The following is a 13299-nucleotide window of genomic DNA, read 5'->3' as shown; positions in this document are numbered from 1 at the left end:
GCTGCATCAGAGCTGGTCCTATTCCCCACGAACCTCCCCACAGACCTCCACAGTGGCTCTGAGGAGGTGCTTCTTTGCTATGGTCGAGCAGGTCTTAGGGCACAGTCCCCATGAGCCTTCAGAGCCGGGTGTTCGAGAGCCCACTGTTCGGGTAGGAGTCCAGGAGTTAGGCATCGGGGGTGGCAAAGGCTGAGCTGGGGGTCGCCTCTGGTGGCCCAGCACTGTGTCGGGTGGAGTTCTCGGCAAGAGTGCGTCTCAGCCTTTCCAAACCACTCTGATGCATGTTCTCGTTCTTCCGCCCTGACCCTCTCCTCACCGGAGGAGTTCAGAGGGCAGGGAAAGAGCACGGGATCTGGAGGCAGGAGGACTGGGTTTGAACCTGGGTTATTCTGTTAAATGACCGACCACAGATGATCTCAAAGCAGAAATTTTCCCTTTCTGAATCATGGTTTCCTCACAGGCAAGCTAAGGATAGGACCAATAGCTTCTTACACGTAAAGTAAGAGACAAACATTAAAAATGGGGGGGGGGGTGTAAACTAAACGTATATATAAATATTCTCAGAGAATGTTTTCTTAGCTTGCGTTACCAGCTTTCTCCACACTTGCCTTGTTGACCACCTGTCTCTTACCACTAAAATGCAAGCTCCAAAGTGCTGACTTTGTGGGCTCCTCCCCTGCTTTATCCGCAAGGCCTTGACAAATAAACAGCTAACTGGCACATTTGCTGCCCTTGTTTAGTTGCTAAGTCCTGTCCAACTCTTGTGACTCCATGGACTATAATCTCATCCAGGCAAGAAACTGGAGCGGGCGGCCATTTCCTTCCCCAGGGGATCTTCCTGACCTAGGGATCGAACCCACAACTTCTCCTAGGCAGGTAGATTCTTTACCACTGAGCACCTGGGAAGCCCAGCTGGCACACAGAAAGAAAGGAAGTGAAGTCGCTCAGTCATGTCTGACCCTTTGCGACCCCACGGACTGTAGCCCACCAGGCTCCTCCGTCCATGGGGTTTTCCAGCAAGAGTACTGGACTGGGGTGCCATTTCCTTCTCCGGGGATCTTCCCGACCCAGGGATGGAACCTGGATCTTCCGCATTGCAGGCAGACGCTTTAGCATCTGAGCCACCAGGGAGGTGACAACCACCAGGGAAGAACTGGCCCCTAGCAAGTGCTGAAAACATTTACTGGCTGATTTATCTGATGAATAAACGAACTCAGTTTTAGGACGTTATTATAGTTAGGATATCATTTGTAACTGCTGAATCCCCACTTACTATCCCATATTCTTCCTCCACCACCATCACCATCACCACCATCATCACCACCATCATCACCACCATCACCATCACCACCATCACCACCACCATCACCATCACCATCACCACCATCATCACCATCACCACCATCACCACCACCACCATCACCACCATCACTACCATCACCATCACCACCATCATCACCACCAGCATCACCACCACCAGCATCACCACCATCACCACCACCATCACCACCATCACCACCATCACTACCATCACCATCACCACCATCACCACCATCATCACCACCAGCATCACCACCATCACCATCACCATCACCACCATCACCACCATCACTACCATCACCACCATCATCACCATCACCACCATCACCATCACCACCATCACCACCATCATCACCACCATCACCATCACCACCATCACCACCACCATCACCATCACCACCATCACCACCATCACCACCATCATCACCATCACCACCATCACCACCATCACCACCATCACCACCACCATCACCACCATCACCATCACCACCATCACCACCATCATCACCACCATCACCATCACCACCATCACCACCACCATCACCATCACCATCACCATCACCACCATCATCACCATCACCACCATCACCACCATCACCACCATCACCACCACCATCACCACCATCACCATCACCACCATCACCACCATCACCACCACCATCACCACCATCACCACCACCATCACCATCACCACCATCATCACCACCATCATCACCACCATCACCATCACCACCATCACCACCACCATCACCATCACCATCACCACCATCATCACCATCACCACCATCACCACCACCACCATCACCACCATCACTACCATCACCATCACCACCATCATCACCACCAGCATCACCACCACCAGCATCACCACCATCACCACCACCATCACCACCACCATCACCACCATCACCACCATCACCACCATCATCACCACCAGCATCACCACCATCACCATCACCATCACCACCATCACCACCATCACTACCATCACCACCATCATCACCATCACCACCATCACCATCACCACCATCACCACCATCATCACCACCATCACCATCACCACCATCACCACCACCATCACCACCACCATCACCATCACCACCATCACCACCATCACCACCACCATCACCACCATCACCACCATCACCACCACCATCACCACCATCACCATCACCACCATCACCACCATCATCACCACCATCACCATCACCACCATCACCACCACCACCATCACCACCACCATCACCATCACCATCACCATCACCACCATCATCACCATCACCACCATCACCACCATCACCACCATCACCACCACCATCACCACCATCACCACCATCACCACCACCATCACCACCATCACCACCACCACCACCACCACCATCACCATCACCATCACCATCACCACCATCATCACCATCACCACCATCACCACCACCACCATCACCACCATCATCACCACCATCACCATCACCACCATCACCACCACCATCACCATCACCATCACCATCACCACCATCACCATCATCACCATCACCACCATCACCACCATCACCATCACCATCATCACCACCACCATCATCACCATCACCACCATCATCACCACCATCACCATCACCACCATCACCACCATCATCACCATCACCACCATCATCACCATCACCACCATCACCACCATCATCACCATCACCACCATCATCACCACCATCACCATCACCACCATCACCACCACCATCACCATCACCACCATCACCATCACCATCATCACCATCACCACCCTCATCACCATCACCACCATCACCACCATCACCACCATCACCATCATATTCTGAGCGTCTGCTCTGCCCCAAGAGTTACATTCCCTCTCCATGTTCTCTCGGACTCCAGTCCTTGCAAATCTCTGTGCTTCGTGTACCATTTCCCTTGTACCGACCAACAGCCCTTGGTGTTGGCCCAGTTGTTAGGCGGCTGGATACTCAGCCCTTTGTATCTTTGCACTCTTCTCTAAATCTTAGTTCTATCTTAGACTGAAGAAGGACAGAATCAGGGAGATAACTATTTTTTTAGAATTCCAGGCATTGTCTTGTCTTGATGGAAATTAGGAGAGTGTTCCCTTCATTCTAATACTGCAGAGCTTGGACAGGTGCAGAGTGAAGCATTCAGCCACTGATTTCTTTTGGTGGTAGAGATTTGTGCACCCTCTGATTCCCCCTAATGCTTCTATTGGAACCAGCACTTCCTACTGAATTCTGTTTATTTTTGTTTCTTGTCTTTCTCATTGGACCACAGGTAAATGTGAATGAGGCTATTCATTCAAAGGGTAAAAACTTTTGCAAACTGACTTTAGGTCCATTTTGGTTTAGAAATCTCAATAAAGATAGAATGTTACCCATATTATCAGGCAGATTGCTATGGCAAAAAGTGACATCTGCTTAGCAAATTGCACCTGGAATGGGGAACAATGAGTGGTGTATAAACTCCTAGTGGGTGTCATGGCTTCCTGTGTGCAGGGTATCCTGAAACCAGAGGCTCTGTTGGCAGAGCCAGAAGCTCAGGCTATGGAGCCATGACCTGGGGCCCCAGCTGTTTCCTAGTGTTGCTCCCAAACTGGGGGGCAGGGGATGGTGGAGAGGGCATAGCGCCTGGACTGTGGGGGGAGCAGAGCCCCGCCCTTAGTGAGGACACTCAGCGCTGCGGTGCGCTCGCTCTGCCATCCTGAACCCTCCTCGGGGCTGTGGGCCAGGCTTTGTGGGCACTTTGATGCAACTGCACCTCAAACCGCCCTCAGCAGGCATTTCCAGCGTGTAACAGAGCCAAGTTTTAACTGAGCGAATCAGAGCTGAGAAGTTCCTGAACATCTGAGCCAAGTCTTCACCTGAGATGAAGGAAAACACCCCGCGCCTCTGAGCTGTCCTCACCTGAGCTGAGGAGAGGTGTTCGTACGTTTTCTGCCTTATGCTCTTCATGTGGAGGGTGGCAAACACTGTGGAGGGAAGGGGAGACCGAGCCGGGGTCAGCAGCTGGCGCGGTGCCACCGCCGCCCGCAGACGCTGCCTGTGACGCCCCCAGACGCCGCCCGCCGCTGCCCGCAGACACCGCCCGCGACGCCTGCAGACGCTGCTGGTGAAGACGAGGCCGCGTGTGTCCACAGGGGCTCGAGCAGCACCGCTCACGCTCACTGCGCCTCTGCTCAGCCTTCACCGCGAGTGACCCGGCGGACAAGAAGGGCGGAGTCACCCCGTGTGCTGGTGGATAAAGAGCCCGCCGAGAAAGCCGAGCCCGGGCGAGCGGCCGGAGACCTCGGGCCTGACTCCGGTCTCCCGGGCCCAGCGCAGGACGCTCTGTCTCTGCCACCGCGAGGTGAGCGCCACCACGGCGCCGGGAAGAGCGGGCGGAGGGCAAGGCCCGGGCCAGGCCGGCTAGAGAAGCCCACAGCACCGATCTCCAGATCGTTCGCGTGACCCTTCCTCCGTCCTGTGCGCCCACCCATGTTTCCCCCTGTAACTCTCCTGCACGTTTTCTCGTGGCTTTTATGCCCGGACTCTTCGCCCCACGCGCTCCCGGGGCAGGTCTAGGGCTGGACTTTCTCTGGAACCCTGCTCTCTCCCGGAGGTTCGGGCCTGGCCCAGAACAGCGGCAGAGATGCCTCCGCTGCGCCCGGGGGCCGGAGGCCAGCAGGGAGATGCGGGGCCGCGAGCAGGGCCCTGGTTCCTCATGTCGGGGCCGCGGGCGCCTGGACACGGCCTGGCCCGGGAAATGGGGCAACGGGGCCTCAGACAGACCCTCAGACTCAGCGGGCGGGGGAGGCCGGCAAAGCCGCCGTGCATACCGGTCGGTGTGTGCCCCTTCAGGAGTCCCTGGCCCGTGTCCGCCGTCATGAGCATCGTCTTGATCCCTCTGCTCAGCAGTGCCTGTGGGACAGTCGGGAAGATGAACTGTGGTCCACGGCCCTGGGGGGCGCGTCCCAAGGAGAAGGCGAGGGTCGGAGCACCAGAATGAGCTGAGGGGCGGGAAGGAGGCCTCACCACCCCCCACTCCTATTGCTGGTAAGCTGTTCAATGAGAACAGCCAAAAGGGACTTAAATGCAACCATCAGCCAAAAGGGACTTAAATGCAACGGCCTGGAATGGACACCAACCACATTCCAAAGACAAGAATTTTCATAATGGATTAAGGAAAACAAATTCTTCTAATTATATACAGAGTATGTACCTGAAGTCCGTGGATACAGAAAAATCAAAGACGAAAGGGTGGGAAAGCCTGTACTATACGAACACCAACCAAAAAAGATCTGTGATATCCACAGAAGGAAAAATTACTGTGAGTCACTCTGTGCTTACGTCAGAGTCATGCAGGTGTGCAGGCCCCCGTCTGGGGGGAAAGCGTGGAAACACCAGCTGCACTTCCGTCGCCTCATCCAGTGCGGAAGAGCAGCACAACAACAGTGTGCGACTTTGTCTTTTCGCTGCAACCGAGGCATCCTCTGATTTCTCTTTGGTTTTCAAAAACTAAAACTCTGTTCTATTTGGAAGTCAACACTACAAACTCTTTAGAATAAATAACTTTTCTCTGTCCTATATTTTGAAAAAAAAAAAGACAAAGGGAAGCCCCCAGCTGGGCACAGCATTGATTCATGAACTTCAAGGGCGCAGATTTACAGAGTACTCACTGTGAGACTTTGACACTTGAAAGTTCTGCATCCGTTGCTAACAAACACTGCATCCCGAACAGTACCTTGCGAGCTTAGCTGCTCAGGATGTTTGCTCCATGAATCAGCAAAGTGAGAAAAGTATGTAAAGACGGAGGAAAATGATGGGGCACTTACGTTTTTAATATACGGCATGTATCTTTTATCCAGATTATAGGAACCGTACTCATTCTCCATCTGCATGGCAATAATGGGACCCTCTTCTTGGAACTGGGGGTCAAGGAGACGAGAGTCTGAGGATGAGTCAGCTGGTGGGGAAAGGCTGGACTGACTTTCTCAATTTGTTGCTGCACACGCACGTTCAGAGTGGCACAGAAAATAACCCGCTCCTAAACTCGGCCCCGGGGCCACGGCGGTGGGGGCAGTCTCCATCACTGTCAGCAGCCACCTCGTGGGGTCAAAGCCTCCAGCACCCTGCCTTCCCCAGTGCCCCCAGGGAGCAGCGCCCGCCGACTCCCCTAGCCCAACACCTTAAGCACAGGCTTAGACCTCCAGCCAGCCTTCCTCCGGGGCACCAGGGGAGCAGGGGTGCGGCCCTCTCCCATGCGGGCACACGTCACCCCCCCTCGGGGACCCGCTCTGCTTCCATCCCTGCACCCCTGTCTTCACTTGCCCGGTCACCGCCACAGGGCCCCATCCTCCCCTCCCGCGTGGTCTCCCTTCGTGGGCAAACGGTGCAGCAGCTCTGCACGCCCCGCGACAGCCCACCACTCGTGACTCTGTCCTCTACTGTGGTCTCGCGGCCGCCCTTTGCATTCCACCCTGACCTTCTCTTTGCTAAATGCATGCAATCCCTTTTCATCCTGGTCTGATTTCTCTCCACCAACAGTCTCTCCTCCTCCGGGAAACCCTCCCTCCTGCAGCACCACTCCTGGATTCTGCACTGGCCAGCCTCCTCGAGCTCCTCTCCCCCTGCTGCCTCTTCCCCAGTCCCAGGATCATGTGGGATCCAGTCCCTTCTGCCCTCTCAGTTACGCCCTCACGCCCAGCCTCCTCCTCCCCCTTCCCCGCCGACCCCCTTCTGCGATGTTCACAGGCTCCGTCAGCCCTGTCTTTGCAACTCTCGCCAGCCTGGCGGTCGTGTTTTCTCCCTGCCCCTCGCACCTGCCATGTCCTACCCTAGTCAGTTTCACTACACTCAGCTCTGCCCTTTGCAATCTGCCCTTGGAGACACGTGGCCGCCAGAAGGTCTCCTCCTGGCACGCAAGACTAAGAAAAAGAGCGTTGCACCCTCAGAATTAGACAACACACCAACAATGAAAGGAAGAAGCCAGATAGCTCCCAGGACCGTGTGCCAGTGGGTGGAAGCGTCTACACACCAATGCCTGTGCTTGTGGCCTGGGAGGACCTGGGCAGGGAGAGCTGAAGTGGGATAGACTCGGCAAGCAGAGCGGAACCAGCTGCACTAGAGATTAGTGGGCAGAAAAGAGCCTAAAAGTTTCCCAAACCTGTGTGCTTCCCAGGGGCTCAGTGGTAAAGAGTCTGCCTACCAGTGCAAGAGACGTGGATTTGATCCCTGGGTTGGGAAGATCCCCTGCAGTAGGAAATGGCAACCCACCCTAATGTTCTTGCCTGGAAGAGCCCATGAATAGAGGCGCCCGGTGGGCTGCGATCCACAGGATTGCAAGAGAGTTGGACATGACTCAGTGACAGAGCAGCACACACAGGAACAAAGCCGCGATACTGGGAGTTGCCCGGCAGCCTATCGGTTAGGATTCCAGGCTTTCCTTACTGTGGCCCAGGTTCTACCCCTTGGTTCCCCTTGGTGGGGAACCAAGACCCCACAAGCTGTGTGGCACAGCAAAAAATAAGTAACAACTTTTTGGGTGGCTTCCCTGGTGGCTCAAAGGGTAAGATCCCCAACTTCTGCAGCTCCGGGTTTTGTGCTCACCAGGCAACCTTCTGATTACTGATTTTGTCTTGCAAGCGCTCCAAGATGGGGAATGTCCTGATCTGGGGTGCCGAGAGTGTGCTAATTTGTGCTAGAACTTTCTTTGATGATGAAAATGTTCTCTGCTCTCACCGTCCAGTGTGGTAGTGACCATCCACAGGTGGCTACCTAGCACTTGAACTGCGTATGGTATGAATAAAGAACTAAATTCTTTATTTAGTTTTAATAGATTTTAACTGAAATAGCCACTGGTGGCCGAGGCTACCACCCTGGCCAGCACAGCTCCAGGGCCGCAAAGGACCGCCCCTGCATCTCCGTCCCCAGCTGCACACGGATGGCCCTGGAGCCAGCGGCACCTCGTCTGCTGGTCCCAGGGCACGCTCAGAGTCAGGAGCCAGCTCTGCCCCAAGAAGATCCACACGACCCGAAGCCTTGCTGGCCATTTCCAGGCCTGTCGCTACCCCTACAGTAGCATCCCTTTCCAGGGATTGCTGTGAGGATAAAATACGCTCCGTAAACACCAAATGCATGTGTGCCAAGTCACTTCAGTCGTGTCTGACTCTTTGTGACCCCACGGACTCTAGCCCGCCAGGCTCCTCTATCCATGGGATTCTCCAGGCAAGAAGACTGGAGTGGGTTGCCACTTCCTCCTCCAGGGATCAAATCCAAGTCTTCTATGGCTTCTGCATTGCATGGGGATTCTTTACCACTCATCCACCAGGGAAGCCCAATAGAAAGCTCGATACCTAATAGATATCTTTCGTTCCTTCCCTCTGCTCATTTGCTACCTACTTATACAGCCCTTCATGTAGTTTCCAAACCTTGCAGCAATATGGTGGCATACTATTTCTACTGAAATAATGAATGTGTATGACACCATGGTTTTGTTGCAGAGGGAGAGATATTAAAAAAAAAACAAATTGCAGTTTCTACAAAATCACTGACCTAAGGTCATCTGCATCATCTATCACTTGTGAAAGACTGACACGTAGCTATCTTTAGCAGATAAGTTAAGACATTCTGAGGTCTGTCATTAAAAAGAAGACATAAAAATATACAGAGCGTGGTTCCCAGCATCCTGCCAGGAAACGGCATCCCAGTAAGACAGTAGGTGAGGAACAGGCATAAAAGGAAAAGAAGCATATTTCTTAAATAAGGAACTGGAATTAGCTGCTATACATGCTTCCTGCTTATGAGTGAAAGAAAGTAGGCTGAGCCCTGCCCAGGAAGGCAATTCAGGCAAGTACTTCCCTTGGTCACAGAGATGGGGAATCAGGTTTTACCTGGAATCCTCTAATCTTGGGAATCAGGTCATCAAAATAGCGATTCACTGCTGCTGTGAAGCCCTTGTGAGTTGTTCTCAGCTTCATATGAGAATCTTTGAGTAACCAGCTAGGAGGGAGAAGGTGAGACTCAGCCTTGGGGTGGGAGACAGCAGACAGAGACGTTCACGCATCTGAGGCTGGAGAACATGAACAGCCCAGATTCACATGGCCAGACTGGAGCAGCACACTGAGGTGCTAACCCATCTCTAAGAAAAAGTCGTCTGTGTTCTGTCCCACACATCTCAACACCTCAACGGCCACCTCTTGCCCCGAAACGCAACTGAGGCTTGTAGACGTGGAAGCAACCAGGGCAGAGTTGCTGAGCTGCAGCCCACAGGCCAGGTCAGAGCTGCTGACTGTTCCTGTCAATAAAGTTTTATTGGCACGTGGCCCACCCTTCGCTTACACGTCGTCACAGCTGTGCTCCTGAGGCAGCGGCAGAGAAGAACTTCGCAACAGACACTGTCTGTGCTCCCTGAAAGCTGAAAATATTGATCATCTGGCCTTTAAAAAAAAAAAAAAAAAGCTCACCAAACCTTAGTCTGGTATGAGATTTTTTATAAAAATGTTTCAGAGTTTTTTAAAAAATGTTTTTAATGGAATATTATTTGGTCATTAAAAAATGAGGAATTGGTTCATGTTAAAGCATGTACAGATTTGACAACATTATGCCAAGGGAGGGGCTTCCCTGGCAGCCCAGTGGTTAGGGCTCTGTGCTGGGCTCAGTCACTAAAATCCCATAAGCTGCATGGCACAGCAGGAAAAAAAAACTTATGCCAAGAGAAAGAAACCAGGCACAAAGGGTCACATAGGGTATAATTCCATTTATATGAAGTGTGTAGACTAGGCAAATCCACAGAAACTGAGAGGAAAGTAACGGGTGCCAGGGGCTGGGGGTGAGCAGGATGGGGGTGACCGGGCAAGGGCTTTCTCTCTGAGTGGCAAAAAGCGTTCAGGAACAAGATAGTGGTGACATTTTAACACACTCGACTGCCACAAAATTGCATAGTTTTAAATGGTAAATTTCATATAATGTACATTGTACTACCATTTAAAAATGATAAGAAAAAAGACCCTCTTTGAAAAGAAATAATCAATCCAATTTTGTGCTATTATTAGTATCATCACAAAAGTTAGAACTTATAAAGATACTGATTACATGACATCGATTAGCCAGTAGCTTTCATTAAGGAAAAGAAGGATTCTACCTCTGCACCACAAGGATGAGGTGGAGATTTATAAAAAAACAAACACTGTACCATTCTCAGTATTCTAAAGTGCATTTTCTAGGTCCTGAAGCGGGGAAGGGGCGGGAGGTGTGGACCTAGGAAATCTAGAAAACCTAGGAAACTGAGCAAAACCCTCTGCTCCGACTTGCTGGCGAATAGGCTTGGGGCGCGACCATGGCTCACCTGGGCAAGCCTCCGAGGTCCAAGTCGCTCCCGATGTAGGGGCCGACACACAGGATGACCCACAGGTCCACCTCTGACGCCAAGGATATGAAAGCGCTGAGGAGGGGAGCAACAGCAGCAGTCACCGAGAGCGGAGCCTGGAACCGCCGCCCTGCGTCTCCCCGAGGCCTCTTCTCCTGCGGTTAGGACAGGTGGAACCAACTCCCAGCCTGCTCACAGAAGTCCCTGCCGGAGACAGAACCCTGGGACGGGGCCTTCTTCCACACAAAGGCCTCAGTCCAGAGGCCCCAAGGGCAGCTCACAGGAATCCCAGCCAGAGGCTGGCTGCCCCCTGGACCAGCGCTGAGCCTCCTGTCCCCACGAGGGCACCACCAGGACCCTCCCTCACGAACCACGCTGGCTCCTCCTTCCTTATCTCCCACTTTCAGCCTGCCTCTAATCAGGTTTATTCCTTGCAGTTAATATTTCTGAATGTGAGATTCCTCTTAGTTTTCACCGCTACCACCCTGCATAAAGAACTCGCATCCACCTGAGTTATTCCAACGGCTTCCTCCCTCCCTCCTTCTCGCCTCTCTTCCGATGCCGCTCCAGGCACTGTCGGCAGAATAGAATCATCCATGACAAACACTGGAGTAATGTGTACCGAGTATCAGCATCAGCACTCAATACACTCAGCTCTGCAAATGTATTAATTTCTTTGTCAACTCTATCACATAGGTATCAATATCACCTCCATTTTACAGATAAGAAAATGGGCACTTAAGGAGTCAGAGGTCACATTCTTGGGAAACTGAAGAGTTAAAAGACAATCCGCCTCCAGAAAAGAAACCTTAACTATGTTATTCTGCCTCTTAAAAATACCACCAGCATGCAAACATGAGCTTCCTGAATTTCCCGACGTAAAATTCTCCCAGTGACTTACTTCATAGCCCCTTCGGAACAGATTTCAAATTTTGCAGCACAGCACACAAAACGGGCCAAGATAAGCTTGACTATCTCCCCAGCTCTACTTTCTGACGTTTCCTCGACTCAGAACCAGCAGGAGGGTCAGATGGCGTTACTGCCGTTCCAGGAAAATATGAAGTTAGTCCCAGGGCCCGCTCCTTTTCTCCCTGGCACGTGCTCACCTACGCATCCTGCGCCTTGCATTGAGCCGGGCTGATCCCAAGCCACCAGGACAGAAGCAGAAGCGAGTGGTCCTGCTGCCAGAACCCCTCTCCGCCTGCTTCCCGCTGCGGGCGCGGTGTGGGCGGGCTCAGTGTGGGCAGGCGCGGTGGCTTGAAAGCTAGGTGCTGGCGACGCTTAAGCTAGGAAAGGGAAAGACCCAGAAGCCCTGGTTCTCTCTTGGAAGAGCAAGGCACACTCACTGTGAATATCTATTTTAAACCTTCCCTAATGAGAACAGATCTTTATTGACAGATGACGTCGGGGTTCCCTCGCTGCAGCACGAACGTCAGTCTAACTCATGTCACGTCCTCCCACACCTCTGACTGCTCCGATTGTGGCCTTGCTGCACCTTATGCCTGAAATCACGCCTGACCCTCTAACAAACTCCTGCTCAGGGTCCTAATGTACTGGAGCTATCCCTCTGCTGTTACCCGCTCTGGGCTATTCCCCTAGTTTGGGTTACGAGTCCTCAGCTGCTATTTGCCTCCCTCTAATGTCTGAGGAGGCCTTACAAATAGCTATGAAAAGAAAAGAAGCGAAAATCAAAGGAGAAAAGGAAAGATATAAGCATCTGAATGCAGAGTTCCAAAGAATAGCAAGGAGAGATAAGAAAGCCTTCCTCAGCGATCAATGCAAAGAAATAGAGGGAAACAACAGAATGAGAAAGACGAGAGATCTCTTCAAGAAAATTAGAGATTCCAAGGGAACATTTCATGCAAAGATGGGCTCGATAAAGGTCAGAAATGGTATGGACCTAACAGAAGCAGAAGATATTAAGAAGAGGTGGTAAGAATACCCAGAAGAACTGTACAAAAAAGAGCTTCATGACCCAGATAATCACGATGGTGTGATCACTCACCTAGAGCCAGACATCCTGGAATGTGAAGTCAAGTGGGCCTTACAAAGCATCACTACGAACAAAGCTAGTGGAGATGATAGAACTCCAGTTGAGCTATTTCAAATCCTAAAAGATGATGCTGTGAAAGTGCTGCACTCAATATGCCAGCAAGTTTGGAAAACTCAGCAGTGCCCACAGAACTGGAAAAGGTCAGTTTCATTCCAATCCTAAAGAAAGGCAATCCCAAAGAATGCTCAAACTACCACACAATTACACTCATCTCACACGCTAGTAAAGTAATGCTTAAAATTCTCCAAGCCAGGCTTCAGCAATACGTGAACCATGAACTTCCAGATGTTCAAGCTGGTTTTAGAAAAGGCAGAGGATATTTGGCAAAACTAATACAATTATGTAAAGTTTAAAAATAAAATAAAATTAAAAAATAAATAAATAAATAAATAAATAATGAAAAAAATAATAAAAAGAAATTCCATTAAAAAAAAAAAAGAAAAGGCAGAGGAACCATAGATCAAATTGCCAACATCCACTGGATCATCAAAAAAGCAAGAGAGTTCCAGAAAAACAGCTATTTCTGCTTTCTTGACTATGCCAAAGCCTTTGACTGTGTGGATCACAATAAA

The 13299-nt window shown here is 51.5% G+C and overlaps 1 protein-coding gene across 3 annotated transcripts in view; it reads right to left on the bottom strand.

Moving 5' to 3' along the window:
- LOC613282 (beta-galactosidase-1-like protein 2) overlaps positions 1 to 13299 on the bottom strand; it is a 34365-nt gene that overhangs the window by 10701 nt on the left and 10365 nt on the right. For all 3 annotated transcript variants that reach the window (XM_024975950.2, XM_024975947.2, XM_024975949.2), the window contains exons 5-9: positions 10654 to 10749; positions 9200 to 9308; positions 6143 to 6235; positions 5147 to 5228; positions 4236 to 4300 (exon numbers count right to left, since the gene is read on the bottom strand). In XM_024975950.2, the coding sequence (XP_024831718.1) occupies positions 4236 to 4300; positions 5147 to 5228; positions 6143 to 6235; positions 9200 to 9308; positions 10654 to 10749 (445 nt within the window). The remainder of the gene's footprint in view (positions 1 to 4235; positions 4301 to 5146; positions 5229 to 6142; positions 6236 to 9199; positions 9309 to 10653; positions 10750 to 13299) is intronic.

Source organism: Bos taurus, chromosome 15 (genome assembly GCF_002263795.3).
Source record: "Bos taurus isolate L1 Dominette 01449 registration number 42190680 breed Hereford chromosome 15, ARS-UCD2.0, whole genome shotgun sequence".
Lineage (NCBI taxonomy): Eukaryota > Metazoa > Chordata > Mammalia > Artiodactyla > Bovidae > Bos > Bos taurus.
The sequence above is the reverse complement of the archived record's forward strand: the minus strand, read 5'-3'. Positions and strand labels throughout refer to the sequence as shown.